The sequence below is a fragment of the Canis lupus genome, chromosome 8, assembly GCF_011100685.1.
Source record: "Canis lupus familiaris isolate Mischka breed German Shepherd chromosome 8, alternate assembly UU_Cfam_GSD_1.0, whole genome shotgun sequence".
Lineage (NCBI taxonomy): Eukaryota > Metazoa > Chordata > Mammalia > Carnivora > Canidae > Canis > Canis lupus.
Genome location: NC_049229.1, coordinates 60,317,591 through 60,337,124, shown reverse-complemented (window position 1 = coordinate 60,337,124; position 19,534 = coordinate 60,317,591). Strand labels below are relative to the sequence as shown.

Sequence of the window (19,534 nt, the reverse complement as noted above, 5' to 3'; positions counted from 1 at the left end):
TATACTATATTTATTTATTTATTTATTTATTTATTTATTTATTTATTTATTTATTATAGTCACACAGAGAGAGAGAGAGGCAGAGACATAGGCAGATGGAGAAGCAGGCTCCATGTACCGGAAGCCCGACATGGGATTCGATCCCGGGTCTCCAGGATCGCGCCCTGGGCCAAAGGCAGGCGCTAAACCGCTGCGCCACCCAGGGATCCCTTGATTTGCATTTTTATTTGATTTGATTTTGATTTGCATTTTCCTACTGGCTAATGATGTTGAGCATCTTTTCATGTGCTCTTTTTATCTTCCTTGGGTAGATGTTTATTCACAGCCTTTGTCCACTTAAAAAATGGGGTTATACCATTTACTTCAACGTGGATAGAACTGGAGGGTATTATGCTGAGTGAAGTAAGTCAGTTGGAGAAGAACAAACATTATATGGTCTTATTCATTTGGGGAATATAAAAAATGGTGAAAGGGAATAAAGGTGAAAGGAGAGAAAACAAGTGGGAAATATCAGTGAGGGTGACAACATGAGACACACCTAACTCTGGGAAACCAACAAGGGGTAGAGGAAAGGGAGGTGGGTGGGGGAATGGGGTGACTGAGTGACGGGCACTGAGGGGGGTCACTTGACTGGATGAGCACTGGGTGTTATGCTATATGTTGGCAAATCGAACTTCAATAAAAAAATGGGATTATTTGTAGTTTTCTTGTTGAGTTCTTTATATGTTACAGATAGAAGTCTCTTATCAAATTTATGCTCTGCAGTTATGTTCCCCGATTCTGTGTATTGTGTTTTTGTAGTTGTCCTTTGAAACATAAGTTTTTAATTTGAGGGGTGCTCGGGTAGCTCAGTCAGTTTAGTATCTGCCTTTAGCTTAGGTCCTGGTCCCAGGGTCCTGTAATCAAGCTGTGAGTTGCTCCCTGCTCAGTGGGGCCTCTCCCTCTCCCTCTACTGCTCCCCCTACTTGTACTCTCTTTCTCACCCTTTCTCTCAGATAAATAAATAAAAATCTTTTTCAAAAAAAAGTAAAAGTAAAATGGGCTTCATTTACATTTTCTTTTATTACTTCTGTTTTTGGTGTCTTATCTAAGAAACCATTATTTTATCCAAGGTCAGTAAGATTTATGCCCATGTTTTCTTCTAAGACTTTTATTATTTTAGCTCTCACATTTTGAATTGATTTTCGTATATGGTTTAAGGTATGGATCCAGATTCTTTGTTTTACATTGTGGATATTCAGATGTTCTAGCACCATCTTCCCCTTTGAATTATCTTAGCACCACCTTTTATAGAAGTCAGTTAACCATTAATGCTTTGATTTGTTTCTTTTTTTTTTTCATTGATTTGTTTCTGAACTCTGTTTTGTTTCATGATCTGCACCTCTGTCCTTATGCCAGTACCATGCTGTGTTGATTACTCTAGTTTTATAGTAAGTTAGTAAGTTTTGAAATTGGAAAGTGTGAATCTTCCAACTTTGTTCTTTTTCAAGATTGTTTTAGCTATTCTGTGTTTTAGAATCAGCTGGTGGGATCCCTGGGTGGCGCAGCAGTTTGGCGCCTGCGTTTGGCCCAGGGCGCAATCCTGGAGACCCGGGATCGAATCCCACGTCAGGCTCCCCGTGCATGGAGTCTGCTTCTCCCTCTGCCTGTGTCTCTGCCTCTCTCTCTCTCTCTCTCTCTCTCTGTGGCTATCATAAATAAATTTTTAAAAAAATTAGAATCAGCTGGTAATGTCTTCAAGACAAGCAACTGGTATTTTGGCATGGATTGGTTTTAACCTCTAGATCAATTTAGGAAGTATTGCCATTTTAACAATCTTACAAGCTTGGAAAGATTGTATATTTCCATTTATTTATATCTTTTAAATTTTGTTTAATGGTGTTTTGTACTTTTCTGTGTACAAGTCTTGTACTTTTTTGCTAAATTTATTCCTAAATACTTTCTTCTTTTTGATGATAAATAAGTGAAACTGCTTTCTTGATGTAATTTTCAGATTGTTCATTGCTAGTGTGCAGAAATACAATTGATATTTTATATTGATGTTATATCCTACCATATTACTGAACTCATTTACTAGCTTTACTGGGGATTTATTTTATTATTGTTTGTGATTCTTTAGGATTTCCTGTATACAAGATAACGTTACCTGCAGATAGAAATAGTTTTACCTCTCCCTTTTGTTTCTTTTTCTTGCCTAATTGTCCTGGCTAGAATATCCAGTACTGTGTTGGATGGAAGTGACAAGAGCTGACATCATTGTCTTGTTCCTATACTCAGAGAGGGAACCTTCAGGCTTTCACCATTAAATGTGATAACAGCTGTGGGTTTTCATAGATGCCCGTTTTCAGGTTGAAAACATGCTCTTTAATTCGTAGTTTGTTTTAATCACAAAAGGGGTTGGATTTTTGTCAAATGCATCTTCTCTGTTGAGATGAACATTTGTGGGTTTTTCTTAACCTTTATCCTTTTTTTTTAGGATTGACCTTTATTCTATTAATATATTAGATTGATTTTTATATGTCTAACCAACCTTCCATTTCCACTTAATTGTCCCTTCCACTGGTAACTCATTTAGTATTCCCTGACTTGATGAATACCATCTGAGCCATCCAGATGCCCAAGCCAGAAACCCTAGTCATCTTAGGCACTTTCCTTTCCTTTAGTCACTATGTCCAATCAGTTGATTCTGTCTTAATACCTTTCTAACTTTTCCCACTTTGAATTCATCCTTCACTCTGATGCCAGCAGTGATTTTTTTTTCCTCCCAAAGTTGAATCTCTTTAACTACTTGTAGAAAAATTTACGAAGGAGAAATTTATATTCACTCCCTGGCTTCTGCTGATATACATAAACCATTACCAATGCTATGTCTTTGTCTTGCTTTTAAAGACTCAGATTATTTTCTGTGAACTATGGGTGACTTTTCTGTTTGTTGAAATGAGATTTGTGTTCTCGTAACCAAAACAGTATGGTATTGGCATAAAAACAGACACATGGATCAATGAAATAGAATTGAGAGCCCATGAATAAACTCACATATAGACAATTAATTTACGACAGAGGAGCCAAGAACATAAAATGGAAGAAGGACAGAGTCTTTAATAAATGGTATTGGTAAAACTGAACAGCCATATGCCAAAGAATGAAACTTGACCACTGTCTTATACTGTACACAAAAATTAACTGAAAATGGGTTAAAAACTTGAATGTAAAACCTGAAACCATAAAACTCCTAAAAGAAAACAGTTAGTAAGCTTTTTGACATCAGTCTTAGCAATGTATTTTTGAATCTGACTCCAAAGACAAGGGAAACAAAAGCAAAAGTAAACAAGTTGAAGTACATCAAACTAAAAAGCTTCTGCATGGTGAAAGAAACCATCATTAAAAGGATTAGACAGCCTACAGAATGAGAGAAGATATTTGCCAAAATTACATATTTGATAAGGGGTTAATATCCAAAATATGAAAAGAACTCATACAACTTAACAAAAAGTCCAATTTAAAAAAATGGGCAAAGGGTCTGCATAGACATTCCTTCAAAGAAGATAAATCAGTGGCCAAACAAGCACATGAAAGATGTTCATCTTTTTTAATTATTAGGGAAATGCAAATCAAAACCACAGTGAGATATCACCTCACATGGGTAGATTACCTATTTTCAAAAAGACAAGAAAAAACAAGTGTTGGAGAGAATGTGGAGAAATGGGAACCCTAGTATGTAAATAAAATCCTGGGAATATAAATTAGTGCATCTGCTATATAAGACAATATGGCTATTCCTCAAAAAGTTGACAATAGAACTGCCGTACAATCCAGCAATCCCACTTCTGAGCATATATCTGAAGAACATAAAAACATTAATGCAAAGAGATATATGCAGCCTGTTGTTCATTGCAGCATTATTTACAATAGCCAAAACATGGAAACAACCTAAATGTGCATCAGTGGATGAATGGATAAAGAAGCTGTGGTGTAGGGATGCTTGGGTGGCTCAGTGGTTGAGCCTCTGCCTTCGGCTCAGGGCATGATCCTGGAATCTGGGATCGAGTCTCGCACTGGACTTCCTGTGTGGAGCCTGCTTTTCCCTCTGCCTATGTCTCTCTTTCTCTCTCTGTTTGTCTCTCATGAATAAATAAATAAAATCTTAAAAAAAAAAAAGGAAGCTGTGGTGTATATACATAATGGGCTACTACTCAGCTATAAGAATGAAAAGAGATAACATCAACATGGATGGACCTTGAAGGTATTAAGTGAACTAAGTCAGAAGGAGAAAAGTCAGAAACAGTATGATTTCACTTATATGTAGAATCTAAAAAAACAGAACAAATAAAAACAAACTCATACACAGAAAACATTGGTGATTACTACAAGGGTAGTTGTGGTACTGTAAGGGTTACTACAAGGGTAGGTGATTGAGGGGTGGGAAAAATGGGTGAAGGAAGTCAAATGTATGGTGATAGATAGTAATAACTTCTGGAGGTGATCATTTTGAGATGAATACAAATAAAGTGTTGTATACCTGAAACTTATATGTTATATACCAATTTTACTTCAATTAAGAATGAGATTTGTAACTTAAGTATTATTGTAGGAATGCTGCTAAATGCTATTTTTGGACACTAAGATTTCATTTAACATTACCCAATAAAAGAGTAAAATGGGAGAGAGGGCTGAAAAATGGATGAATGCCAGATGGGAAAATGGCACGTGGTAAGGTTGCTATAATCTGTTGCTGTCATGCTGTTGATCCCCTGTAAGAATTATTTTCTTGCAAAGTTTACACCCACTATATTATATTACAGAGATTATGAAGTCTATCATCAACTGTTTATCACATACATATACTGGTGAAGTAATAACCCTTAGCATGGATTTTTGTAGAAGTTATTTTATTTTTAAAGATTTATTTATTTATTTATTTATGATAGACATAGAGCGAGAGAGAGAGAGAGAGAGAGAGAGAGAGAGAGGCAGAGACACAGGAGGAGGGAGAAGCAGGCTCCATGCCGGGAGCCTGACGTGGGACTCAATCCCAGGACACCAGGATCGCACCCTGGGCCAAAGGCAGGCGCTAAACCGCTGAGCCACCCAGGGATCCCCTGTAGAAGTTATTTTAAATCCAAATTATTTTAAATGGATAACATTGGTTTTACATTGGTATATATAAAGTTTACACATATCAAATACTTATAAAAATTCTATAAACAATTTTAAGTCAATTTATTTGTTTATTTATTTTTCAGCCTTGCATTGCATCCTGAACGAGTATTAGTAGCAACAGGACAAGTTGGGAAAGAACCTTATATCTGTGTTTGGGATTCATACACTGTGCAGACCATATCAGTTCTAAAGGACGTTCATACACACGGAATAGCCTGTTTAGCATTTGACTTAGATGGACAGGTATGTGATACTTCTCTTTGTCTAAACTGTATCTTGAAAATGTGTAGCCTAAGAAATGATTATAAATCTATAAATAATAAATTGGAAAGCAATAGATGAAAAGTACCTGTTTGTTGTAGGTAGGTTGGGTGGATAGTTAATATAAGAAAAATAAGAACAATAAGGAGTCTTTATTTTATGTATCAGGAACTTTTTAATTGAATTAATACTATTTTGAAACCCAAAGAGATTTGACTCAGTATTATTACCTGGTTATCCTAGAAAATTCTACATATAAATAACTCTTCCAGGTAGTGTCCATTGATAAGACAGTTGGGACACATCATAGAAAAGCTAGGTTTCTCTAAGTAGAGCTGTATACATTTTAATTTTTAGTTAAAGGATTCTGTTAAAATTACATTTTTTATTGAAAATAGAGGCAGTTCCTATTATATGAGCTATCTTTATACAAAATCAAAGTTGAAGACAAAGGATATAATCATTCCATTTGCTTATCAGTTCCTAAATTATTATCTATTTCTAGTTAATGATTGTTAAAAAAAATTAAACATACCAAGAACTTTCTTGTGCTTTCATGGAACTTGTTATACCTAAAATGTATTTAAGAAGTAGTAAGAAGCTGAATTTTGCAGGTGTGGTTAATTTATAGTCTTTAAAAGTTTAAAAGTTTTATGTTAAAATTAGACTTTAAAAATCATTTTAATTTTTAGAAAAATTTTAGTTACCCGCCTTTCAGTTCATAAAATTAATTTTATAGATTGAGATTTTATAGAAACATTACATTGTGGTCTGTTGCCTTGAAAATGATAGTAGATGTTTTATCGATAACTCTGAGGAATAGCTTATTTGAGTAGCATAGATTAATATTTTCTGCTAAGAGTCTAGTAAGAGATCTCTAAAGACTAGCTGGGACCTTTCATTTGGGGAAAAATATGCTCTTAGGTTTAATATCACTATGTAGCAGTGATGGACAATCATAGAACCTTAATTCATGTCCCATTTTTGCTGTTGTTTTTCATGTCCCTTACTGTCCTCATATAAACTTTATTTTCTTTTTTAAAGGAAGAGAGTAATATCTCACATGAGATTAAATTTTATGAAACAAACCTCTGCAGTTTTAAAAAAAAAATCATTTACCAAAAGTGTTGGAAGTCCAAGATGTATTAATTATAATGAGCATCTGTACACTTTAAACATAGATGTTTCCTTCCTAATTTTGAAATTGCTCTAAATGTAATATATTGCATTGCTGAGGAATTTCTTAAATATATATAAGAAGTCATGCCCATAGCTTTTCCTAGTTGAGGGCCTTTGATTTTGCTTATTTTAAGTAACTTATAAGAAAAGCCTTGGGTACATGTATTTTATTATTTATTATCACAGATCTTCATGAGAATTTGTTACTTATAAATTTAAGCTTATAAAAAAGATAACAGCTAAAAGTTATTGAGCACATAAGTACCAGACATTGTGCTAAGCCTACCTTATTTAATCCTCACAACAACCCTATGAAATAGATACTATTATTATCTCTATTTTACAGATAAAGAAACTGAGACTTAGAGAGGTTAAATAACTTGCCCCAGGTTACACAGCTAGTAAATGGAGCCAGAGCGGAAACCCAGGTCAGTCACACCCCAAAGCTCATGTTTTTAACCACAATGCTCTCCTGCCTCCCAAACATGGAACTTAAGAGGTAGTGATCTATTTTTCAGAAAGAATTCATCCATCTTAAATACAGTTAAAGCTTATAAGGAACTGCTACCAATTGAAGATTAAAGTTAAGAATATCTCTGAAATTACATTAATGAGAAAATGCGTTAGTTAAATATATTTGAGGACACATCTATCTATTCACTAATATCTATAAACTGTTTATGAGATATCAATTAGATATTGTATGATTTTTTTTCATTTTCTACTAGATTTGGAACTATAAGTGCTCTATAAGATTTATCCAATGAGTTTTCCTGTTGGTAGTAATGCTGAATGTTATTTTCCCAGAGGCTTTCTTCTAAATGGACTGAATGTCCACTCTAATATCAGAAGTAGCCTTATTGAGAATAATTAGGGCCTGAAAAGTCTATTTATATAAATGAACATCAAACAGGGACTCAGATTTCTTAGTGGGAAGAAGGGAAATTTGAGTGGTACTTTGTCTTGAAAATACATTAATACGTTATAAAAACATTTCTCGTTAAAATCTAAGCTATAGTTCTAGCTCTGGTGATTAACAGGGTAAACTAAGAATAGTGTTACTTTTTTAATCAATTTTGTCAGTTATATGATGGTACAAAATAAAATGCTTTAGTTCACCTTTGATTTTTGGCACATGATTATGAAGAGAGTAATTTTTGCAAAAATATTAGAGGAGTTCACTGTTTTTTTCCAAGTGCCTTTTAGCAATCTCTTGATTTATTTCAAGTGCCTATTGTATTATTTGTGAGTTTTTTTCTATTTCTCTGCCAGATCCTATTTCTGGTCATTTTATGTATGATTTTACCAGTCCTGCATCTTTTGCAAAATATGTGATTTTACTTTGTAACTTTATGACCATTGGTTCTTATGTAATTAACGCTGAGCTCATAAGGACCCCCATACTAAAATCTTTTAAGAATAATGGTTATTTGAATATGTTTCACAGTTGCAGGAACACATGGGATTGTCTAGCCACGTCTATTAGGATATTTTTCTTACACACTTGATCTTAGCCAAAAGGCCGAGAAGCGATTATTTTTCTTATTTGAGTATTTAGTGTGCTAGAACTTTTTAATGAATACTTCCAAATCAATTAATGGACACCACCAAGATTTTGTTTGGGAACAGGATCAAGGAGAAATTTGGTAAAGTTGGATAGAGGGTTCTTTATATGTTTTTACCTCTTAATTAATCTTTATTTATTTAAAGATTTATTTATTTATTCATGAGAGACACAGAGAGAGAGGGGCAGAGACATTGGCAGAGGGAGAAGCAGGCTCCCCTGCAGGGAGCCTGATGTGGGCCTCGATCCCAGGACCTGGGGATCACGACCTGAGCCAAAGGCAGATGCTCAACTGCTGAGCCACCCAGGCGTCCCTCTTAATTATCTTTAAAGGAGCTCTTCTTTCTGGCTGCTTCTTAAATGTCAGTATGCTTTAGGAGTCTCTAGCCTTTTCTGTTTACTTATTCTCTCTAGGTGATTATTTAGAGCCATGATTTTAGCACCCATATCAGTTAACAGTGGCCTCAGCTTCTCTTCTCAACTCCAGATACCCTCTCCCTTGAATGTCATACAAAATATACCATAGATTACACATTTAAAACTGAATCTCTCTTTATTCTAACTCTATTAAAACACAGAGTTTACTCTTCTTCTGACTCTGGCCTACCTTTCCAGCTTTGTTTCCAGCCACTTTCCAGGTGGGACTCCTCCCTTCAGCCACTGTGAATTAGGCTTTTTCCTGAAACACCATGATCTCTTTAAGCTTGGTTCCTTTGGTCTGAAAGGTACTTTCTCTTACTTTTCTCCCCAGTTCTTCCTCAATCTTTCAAGATACGGTTAAAGCATTAGTTTTTTTTTTCTTTTTAAGATTTATTTATTTATTTATTTATTTATTTATTTATTTATTTATTTGAGAGAGAGAGCGCATGCGTGTGCACACACCTAGCAGGAAGAAGCAGGCTCCCCACTGAACAGGGAGCCTGACAAGGAGCTCAATCCCAGGATCTTGGGATCATGACCTGAGCTGAAGGCAGACACTCAACTGACTGAGCCACTCAGGCACCCCTAAAGCATTATTTTTACTGGAAAACTTTATCATCCTCCTCACCTACCTAGGCTGGGTTAAATGTGAGAAAAAAATGATAAAGTAAAAAATGACAGCTAGGAGAGGAAGTAGTATTGGCTTGGTGATTTCTATCTTATCCTCTCGCTCTTGCATAACCTACACCGAAGGAGGTTGATTTTGGCCATGATAAATTTATCAGGCTACAGAGGGAGTGCTCCCCGGTCTCTCTTGTTACTGATATAGAGCTGGATGTTTCGAGGTTCTGTGGAGATGCATGGAGTTTTAAAGCTTTTGACCGATTGTGGTTTATTGTGTTTGTATAATGAGCCAAGGCAGAGAGAAGAAGCATCAATAGAAAGGACAGTGCCCCTCTGACTATCCCTCACTTTATACTTGTAAAATTTTAGGTAGATATCTGTTTTAGCTAGATTCTTACGGATACTCTGTAGTTCCCAACTATTAAAGAGTATCAGGAAAAATATCATCTCCTCATGTTCTCTTACACTTTCTGCCAGCATGATTTGATGGAAAGCCATAACAAACTACATACTGTATCTTTTTATGGAAGCCATTTGCTCCATCCATTGGAGGGTTTAAATAGTAATTCTAGTCTGCAGAATCTGTTTCTCACTGGGTACTAGATGGCATTTCTCATTCAGACAGGAAGAGGGCATATATTCTTTTTTAAAAAAAAGATTTATTTTTTACAGGATGAGTACTTGCGTGTGAGTGGGGTGAGGGGCAGAGGGAGAGAATCTTCAAGCAGACTCCTCGCTAAGCACAGAGCCTGACTTAGGGCTTGAACTCACAACCCGTGAGATCATGACCTGAGCTGAAACCAAGAGTCAGATGCTCAATCAGCTGAGCCACCTAGATGCCCTGATGGCATAGATTCTTAAATCTGATTATGGTTATGATGAACTAATAATGATGACAGCCAACATTTTTATATAACATTAACCATATAGTAACTCTTTTGTATATGTATATATTAATTCTCATATTAACCCTATGAAACACTTTTATTATCCCCACTTAATAGGTGAGGAAACTAAGGTACAGAGAGGCTACATAACTGCTGAAAGTAATCCAATTCGTAGGAAATGGAGCTAATGTTTAAATCTAGGCAGTCTAGTACCAGCATCTATGCCTTAAATCAGAGATTAATAAACTTTCTGTAACAAGTCAGATAGTAAATATATAAGCTTTGTAGACCATACCATCTCTGTCTTAACTACTCAGCCCTGCATTGTAGTGGGAAAGCAGCCATGGAAAGCAGTCATAGACAACTTATAAAAGAATAGGTATGGCTGTGCTCCAATAAAATTTTATTTACAAAATTTATTTATTTGTAAATTTTATTTACAAAAGTCCTGTGCAGGCAAGATTTGGCCTGAAGGTTATAATTTGCCAACCCCTGCTTCTAAACCAGTGTTTTTCAAATTATGTGTGTTGATCCTTATGATTTCTTCTTTAACCATCCAGTTCCTTAGAAGTATATTGTTAATTTCCACCTGTTTGGATGATTTTCTGCACAACTTCTTGTTCTAATTTCTGGTTTTGTCAGACAACATTGTCTGTATTTTAAATTTGTTTAGGTTTATTTTGTGATCTTCATGGAGCGTCATATGCACTTGGAAAGGATGTGGAAAAATATATATTCTGTTTCCTTTCTTTCCTGTTTACTGTGCTATTGTTGTTGTTATTTTATATATATTTTGTAAATTTCATAATAACTGTTATTTTTGCTTTAAATAGTTTTAAAAGAAAATGAAAAACAAGGAAAGTCTTATTTACATACCTACCATTTGGGCATTCTTCATTCACATGTGTATCATTTCTGTCTGCCTGAAGAAATTTCCATTATCGTATCTAGTTCTAGTGTCCATTTGTCGATGGTGTATTTTCTTACCTTCTGTTTACTTAAAAAGGCCATTTTGACCCAATTTTCCAAAGATAATTTTGCTACACTGTTCTGTGTTGCCTTTTTCCCCTTCAGCATTTTAAAGATTTTATATATTTATTTATTCGAGAGAGAGAAAGAAAGTGAGAGAGGTTGGAGAGCATAAGCAGGGGGAGGACCAGAGGGAGAGGGACGACAGACTCCACACTGAGTGCAGCGCCTGATGCCAGCTTGATCCCATGACTCTGAAATCATGACCTGAGCCCCAATCAAGAGTCTTAAGCTTAATGGCTTGAGCCACCCAGGCATCCCCCGACCCCACACCAAGGATTTTAAAGAGGTTATTCATTGTCATCTGACTTGCATAGCTTCAGATGAAAAATCTAGGATAATTTTTTAATTTTTGATCCTCCAAACCAAAATTGTCTTTTTTTCTGGCTGCTTTTAAGATATTTTTCTCTTTAGTACTGGTTTTGGCAATTTTATTACCATTTGTGTCAATGTATGTTGTGTGTGTGTGTGTGTGTGTGTGTGACACGTGTGTCTGATTATCCTGCTGGGAGTTTATTGAGCATCTTAGATTTCTGGGTTTGGTTTCATCACGTTTAGGCAATTTTAGTCATTATTTCTTCAGTTTTGTTTTTTCTTTTCCTCCATCTTCTCTTCCTGGAGCTACAGTAATCTGTATGTTATAATATTTGATGTTTTTCTAAAATTAACCAAGGCATTGTTAATTTTTTCCTTTTTCTTTCTGTCCTTTATTTTGGGTAGTTTTTGTTGCTGCATCCTCAAGTTCATTGACCTTTCTTAATTCTCTAAGCTGCTATTAATCCTAGGGGGTGAATTTTTATTTCATGTAATATTTATTTTTACAAGTTCTATGTGTTCTTTTATATTCCATTTCTCTTTTGATTCTTTGTATATTTTAAAATAATTCTTGAGCAGGGCACCTGGTTGGCTCTGTCAATGGAACATGCAACTCTTGATCTCAGAGTTGTAGGTTCTAGCCCCACGTTGGATGTAGAGATTACTTAAAAATAAAATCTTAAATAAAATAAAATAACTCTTAAGCATCTTAAACATTTTCCTTTGGTACCTAATGTCTCTAATTTTAATCATTTCTGTGATTCTTAGGTCTCATTCTGTTAACTGATTTTTCTCCTGGTTATTTGTCACATTTTCCTCTCTGTTCACATGTCCAGTAATTTTTTATGGGGTTCTATACAATGTGTATGTTACATTCTGAACTCTAGATTTTGTTGTATTCCTTTGAAGTATTTTGGATATTGTTCTGGCAGGTAGTTAAGTTCCTTGCCTGTCAGTTTGATCCTTGTGAAATCTTGCTTTTAAACTTTTGGGGGACAGGGCTAGAGTAGCTTTTCCTCTATCACTATTGGCTTAATTTCACCACTAAGTTATAACCTTCTGGGATCTCTACTGAATACCTAGTGAATTCAGAGATATTTACATTTGGCTATTGGGAACTTGAGTGATCCTGACCCTTTCTGATCTTTGGGAATTTTTTGGTTTAGCTCTCCCATAATTGCTTTTTATCCCAGAATTTGTTCTTTGCATGGCTTTATGGATTTCACCCTATGCATGCAAAGATTGATGTTCTCAAGGGGACCCATAAACAAATTTTCCGGAGCTCTTTCTCTGCTCTGCAAATTCTAGCCATTTTGATCCCTCTGAACTCCAGGCTCTGTCTTCTCAAATCAGCAAATCTGCTGGGCTCTGTTTAGATTCTACCTTTCTATGCTATTCCCTCCTAGATGAAGCTGGGGCAAATGCAGGTCTCACCTTGTTTGTTTTCTCCCTTTTTCGGGGTTCATAGTGCTTCACTTCCTGTTATAAATGTCTGAAAGCATTTGTTTTATACATTTTGAGTTTTCTAGTTATGGTAGGAGCAAGTTCAGACCCTGATGCTCCTTCATGGCTGGAAGTCCATTTTTTGTGTTTAAGCCCTCTCATACTTTCCATCTCACTGTTTCCTCTTCTTAACTCTGTATCTTCATCTCCTTCTAATCACCTATTTAACTCTTCCACTGCATTTTAAATTTCATTTATTTTATTTCTCATTTCTAGAAATTCTATTTGCTTTTTCAAATCTGTTTGAATACTTTCTACAGTATCCTATTCTTTGCTCATATGAAGATACTTCGAAGCCTTAATTTTATTTCTCTCTTCACCTGGTAATTCCAGTGTCTGATGTTTTCTAGGACTGATTTTGCCATTTGTCTTGACTTGTTGATTCTTACTCATAGTCCTTTATTTCCCATGGTCATGGTGGTTGGGGGTGTTTGTTTATTTTTGTGTTTATTGAATTGCTACCTGTAGGAATTCTTTGAGGCATGATGGATTGAAGTGTCGCTCCTCCAGATGGGGTTTATATTTGCCTGTGCTACATTGTTGAAGATGATTAAAGACTGAAACTCTCAGAATCACTCTGAAATTTTCCATTTGAGGGGTTCATAATTAATGTGGAGTGAGGCCCCAAGACTCTATGGAAGCCACTTCTGAATATCCGTTTCCAGGGAGGTTTGTACCCGCCTAATGCACTGCCGTCCTCTTTTCTTTTCTTTCTCTCTCTTTTTTCTTTTCTCTCTTTTCTCTCTCTTTCTCTCTCTTTCTCTACTCTTCCTCTCACTCTTTCTTTCTTTCGGATCGGTTTCTTGTTTCCCCTTACTCCTAGGAGTTCACTGCTTTAGTCAAAGGTCAGAAGTTCAAATCTATGCCTTGGGCTGACCCTAAACTTTATTTCCTTTTCTTGTTCAGAAGGAAAATCAGGCTTACCAGGAGTTAGTTGGTACCTTTAGAGTAAATTGGGTATGGGAACTCTCTTACACTCCAGGATTCCCGTCTGAAATCACTTTTTGTTCCAGATTTCATAATTTCATGACAGCTCAGCAATGCATTTTAGAAGATGTTTTTACACTTTATCCAGCACTTTTAATTTTTAGTGGGAGAGATGTTTAGGATATTTTGTCATTCCTACTGTTAGGATGGAAGTCTCTCATCTATTTCTTAACTTGAAGAACTACACGTATGCAAATTTTAACAAGACCTCTATGAGGTCTATAAGATATAAATGTATAAATTTTGATATTCATAAACCCATGAGTATAATTTGTTTGCCACTTATAATTTGGTTCCTTTTTGATTTCTTGCCTTTTTATTCCCTCATGGACTTCTTGGATATAATTCAGCGCTTGGTTTCAGTTGGACTTGATTCAAAGAATGCGGTTTGTGTTTGGGATTGGAAAAGGGGAAAAATGTTATCTATGGCCCCTGGTCACACAGATAGAGTAAGTATTCTCCTTTGGAGTTTCTACCGGGTATTGGATGGGAAAAAGAGGACAGCCAGGGGATTTTATGTTTCTGTATTTTTTTTATTGCCAGATAGTTTATATATAATTAAAAACTTAAAGTACAGTTGCAAATACTCATAAAATTTTAGAATGTATATATATTGTAGTACCCAAAAATATGACTCAAAAGCATAGTGTTAGCCCAAAACTTTTAACCATTTATTGCTTCAGCAAAAATGATGAATTTTAAGTTATTCAAACCTCTGTTTAAAAATTGAATCGTTCAGGCAGCCCAGGTGGCTCAGCGGTTTAGCACTGCCTTCGGCTGGGGGTGTGATCCTGGGTACCTGGGATCGAGTCCCACGTCAGGCTTCCTCCATGGAGCCTGCTTCTCCCTCTGCCTGTGTCTCTGCCTCTCTCTCTCTCTCTCTCTCTCTCTCTGTGTTTCTCATGAATAAATAAATAAAATCTTAAAAAAAAAAATGGAATGGTTCATGCCTAGGGTCTATGTAGTTTCATTTATTACTAATTTGTTATGTATGTATCATAATTAAAGTGAAAAATGATATTACATGTGTGATTTTGAAATTATATATTCTTATTTTTTTTTAAGATTTTATTTATTTATTCAGAGAGAGATAGGCAGAGACACAGGCAGAGGGAGAGGCAGGCTCCATGCAGGGAGCCCGAAGCTGGACTCGATCCCTGGTCTCCAGGATCACACCCCGGGCTGCAGACGGCGCTAAACTGCTGCGCCACTGGGGCTGCCCGAAATTATATATTCTTATTAAAAATTTTTGAGACCTAACATTTTTTACTTTGGAAACTTACTAAAAATATTCCTTATTCTAAGCTGTTTAAGTTAATATGGAAGTTACTTTGTAGTCAACTTTTTAATTAAATATTATGTTACTTTTATAAATACACATCAGAAACTTTGTCATAAACCCTTAAAAATGTGTCTCATTTTTTCTATGTAGTAAAATTCTAACCTGACCTAGGATGGGAGATGTAGTTATTATTTCTATGGTGGGGTGGAGAGGTGGAATCTATAAAAGTTGTATGCAAAATTTTGTGTATATTTGCATTTTGGAAAATAAACTTGTCTTTTAGCAGATTGTCAAAGGGGCCTGTTACACACAAACATAATTTAGATAATTATTAAAGTGTTAGGTATATTTTATTGATAATTGTGTATTTTGAATTAAAGTATTTCACACTTTTGATTTAGTAAATGGATTATTATGAAAAATACTACTGTCAGAATTTTTAGAGTATTTTGGTAGTTAGTATTTTAAAGTTGCACAATCTGTTTTTCATATAATCTGTGTCATGATGAGTTGTTAAATATTTGTTTCTAAGATATATTCTTCATTATCACTGAAGAGTATAATTTTGTACAAATTTAGAGATCATAACTATCTTTGGCGATTTTGCAGGGTAGGTGTCAAAGAAACATGGTGAAGACTAACAATGTATTTTTCTGCTCTGAAATTATTTTTCAAATATTTCTTTTATTATGAATGTACACATTTCCAGCATATATTTTGTTTCAACTGGGTTTTTTGTTGTTTGCTCTTATAACAAAAATAGTTTGTATGTATTTAGAATTTGGGGAATTTTAGACAAGGAACAAAGCCTAGGACCTCCAAAATTTAAGTTAATTTTGTTTGACAATAAACAATACAGCTAAAAAATAAAAACAGAATTTATACTATGAGGTAAATATTGAGATTCTTTGTATAGTCCTGTATGATAGAAAACTATAAAAATGTTCTCTATTTCAATTACTTTTTAAAAACTCTATTTCTAAGCTGTTTTATAAATGTAAATGTACATTTCATTCAGTATTTTGCCTCTGTAAAAATTATGTAGGTACCTGCCTCATGCCCTAGTTCTGTTGAACTATTCTTATTACTTATGGACCAAATTTTTTTAAAAATTAAAAATAAAGATGTTAATTTTCACTTCACTAGTTGTTTTGTGAAGTTTATAGAAGCTAAGAAATAGTTTTTGTTCATATCATTTCCATATTTCTCGTAAGATTGTAAAGTGTGGGAATCTGATTATTTTTTAGTGAGGAATACTGTTTTATGATAGGTAGGGTTTGGAGGTATTTGGTCTTTTGAATGGATTCTTCAATGATTCTGAAAATAAGCATTTTAACCATGAATCTGATTTGTTTACAGATATTTGATATCTCTTGGGATTTGTACCAGCCAAATAAACTTGTCAGCTGTGGTGTAAAACATATCAAGGTACTAGAAGGGTCTTGTTTTATAATAGTCATGTATGCTTCCCCTCTGCTGCTAAGTACATACCGCACTATTTATAACTTAGATAGTCTTAGGATTTTGACAGTACTTATTTTTAAAATGTCAAATTTTTACCATTCTGATATTCAACCTAACAGGTTTTTATCATGTCGTTACTGTATGTGAGACAATGTAAGGGATATAGGTTCGAGTAGGGAATGAATGAAACACTATTCATAAAGGAATTTATACTCTTGTGAAGTAGGCTTTACTGTGTTTGTCTTGTTTCCTCATGTTTCACTTACAGAGCAAAATATAAGCAAGCATAGGAAACCAAGTAAAGTAAGAGATTTCTTTCACAGAAATGGATGGTGTGGCAGAAACAGCATGGATACAGTTGGCTTTGCCATTTACCAGCTTAGCTATTTGACCTGGGATGAGTCATGTAGTCTCATTGAGCATTTTTCACATTTTAAAACTGTAGTTTATAGAGTGTATTAAATAAGGCAGTATTTATTCATGTGCTTGTCATAGTTCCTAGCACATGGTCATCTTTCCAAAACTGTTCTTTTTTCCTTTTTTCATATTTACTCTCTGATTTGACTCAGCCTTTGGTGGCCACAGTTTATTTTGCTTAAGAAAGCTTCTGAGTTTTGTTTTACAATTAAGTTGAGGTTTTGAAGCCCATATAGTCAATGGTGCTATTCATTCTTATGTTTAGAGTTATTGTTAAATCCCTGGTGCAGATTGGAAATACTTGTTTTTCTTCCATTATCTGATACAACAGTTCCTTATAACAGTTAATTCCTAGTAAATAAGGTTCTGTGTTCACTTTCTTTCGATATGCTCACTTCATCCACATTTTCTCCAAAGTGTCTTTAACTGCCACTACAATTCTGGTTTTGATATTATGGTACTGATTTGATAATGAATAGTATTACATATTTTTTTTAACAAATATTCAGAAGCAAAAGGCTCTATGCTAGGTTTAAGGTACATAGTATAAGCATTGTGAAGGTAGAAATTTTTGTTTTCTTCATCTGTGATAAACAAGATGATGTTTGACATAGTACTTGATGTAAAATGCTTAATAAATTATTGGCAAATTAATAAACAGATCTTACTATTTTATATTGTAAATAAAACTGAAGGTTCCATTTTCAGGGTTTAAACAACTATTCTTCTGAATTAAACTATATGTTTACTGTGAATTACATTTCTTTTCATAGAGTCAGTGAAAAATAGGATTGATCTCTTTACAGACCATACGAGTGAGGACGCTAAGTCCCAAAGATGATCTAGAACTTAAAGATGATCTAGAACTTCACTGGCCAGTACAGTAGCAACTAGCCACATAGAGCTATTTAAATTAATTAAAATTAAAGAAAAATTTATCATTTTTTCAGTCATCCCAGCAGTCACATTTTAAATGCTTTAAGGTCTACATGTATCCCGTGGTTACTCTATTGGACAGTATATATACAGAGAGAGAGTATTTTTATTACCACAGAAAGTACTATTAGATGGCACTGATCTGGATTATAGAACAATAGTTCTTTACTCTGAGCATCAAAATTATTGGATATCTGGGTTTAACTCTCCAGAGATTCTATCTCAGTTTATCTCAGCGGAGGCCCAAGCATACCATGTTATATAATTTCTTTCTGGTGAGTCTAATATGCAGCCAAAAATCACTCACCTAGATGAAAATAATAGACTGAAATAGGGATTTGTTGAAAGGAAGAGAACTAGCTATCCTTATGCATAAGAATCATGAAGCTTTTAGAATTAAAAAAATCAAAGTTTCATAGATTAAAGCATTCATGAATTATTTGAATGGATAAGCATCATGATTTTTAGTTTTTTGAGGCTTCAGGTTTTATTTTATTTTTTTAAAGATTTTATTTATTTATTAATGAGAGACAGAGAGAGCGAGAGAGAGAGAAAGGCAGAGGGAGAAGCAGGCTCCATACAGGTTGCCTGACATGGGACTCAATCCCAGGTCTCCAGGATCACGCCCTGCCTGAAGGTGGCGCTAAACCACTAACCACCCGGGCTGCCCGAGGCTTCAGGTTTTATTTTTATTTTTTTAAAGATTTTATTTATTTATTCATGATAGACATGGTGGGGGGGCAGAGGGAGAAGCAGGCTCCATGCCGGGAGCCTGCCATGGGATTCGATCCCAGGACTCCAGGATCATGCCCTGGGCCAAAGGCAGGCGCTAAACCGATAAGCCACCCAGGGATCCCGGCTTCAGGTTTTAAACTAAGATCTTTAGTCTTAAAATAAGGTCTTAAAGATAAAGTGAGATCTTTAAGTATGCATTATGATAGTAACAAATTATGATACTTTACATGGTAATTTACTTATTATAAAGTTGAATTTATTCTCTGGGCCAAATTTCTTTATGCAAAACTATTCTGTATATCCTTGCCCTATTCCATTTTGTTTCTTTCTTTCTGAAAACTACTAAAATTTTCCTGAATCTACATAAAAGAATTAAAACCATGGTCATGAAGATTTATGTTTGACTTCCCATTAGAATGAACAAATTATTCCAAATATGTATCTCTCTTATGTTTAAGCTTTGCAAGTAAAGGAATTGCTCAGCTTTGAAAATATCAATGAGAGCAACATTTTTTTCCATCTTTATTATCTTTATCAAAGATTGAATATTAGGTTTAGCCCTTCTACCTATTAGTGTATAGTGTCTTCATTTTCATTGCTAACCCATAACCAACTCCTTTACTTGTCTTAAGTTTCGAGTAGATTTTTTCAGAAACCAAAGGAGGGAAGCATAGCCTATTTTTAAAATAATCTAGTTCACCCCCCTTATTCTTACAGATAAAGATTGAAACCAGTCACTTTTCTGCTATAATATAGCTATTGACAACACTA

General features: G+C 34.8%; 1 protein-coding gene across 15 annotated transcripts in view; it reads left to right on the top strand.

Moving 5' to 3' along the window:
* EML5 (EMAP like 5) overlaps positions 1–19,534 on the top strand; it is a 183,087-nt gene that overhangs the window by 24,117 nt on the left and 139,436 nt on the right. For 14 of the 15 annotated variants that reach the window (XR_005363659.1, XR_005363660.1, XR_005363661.1 and 11 more), the window contains exons 2-4: positions 5,244–5,403; positions 14,280–14,378; positions 16,571–16,639. Coding sequence is in view for 11 of the 15 variants with exons in the window: in XM_038545503.1 (XP_038401431.1) it covers positions 5,244–5,403; positions 14,280–14,378; positions 16,571–16,639 (328 nt within the window). In the remaining 4 variants the exon portion in view is untranslated. The remainder of the gene's footprint in view (positions 1–5,243; positions 5,404–14,279; positions 14,379–16,570; positions 16,640–19,534) is intronic. The other variant, XM_038545507.1, reaches the window with a different exon arrangement.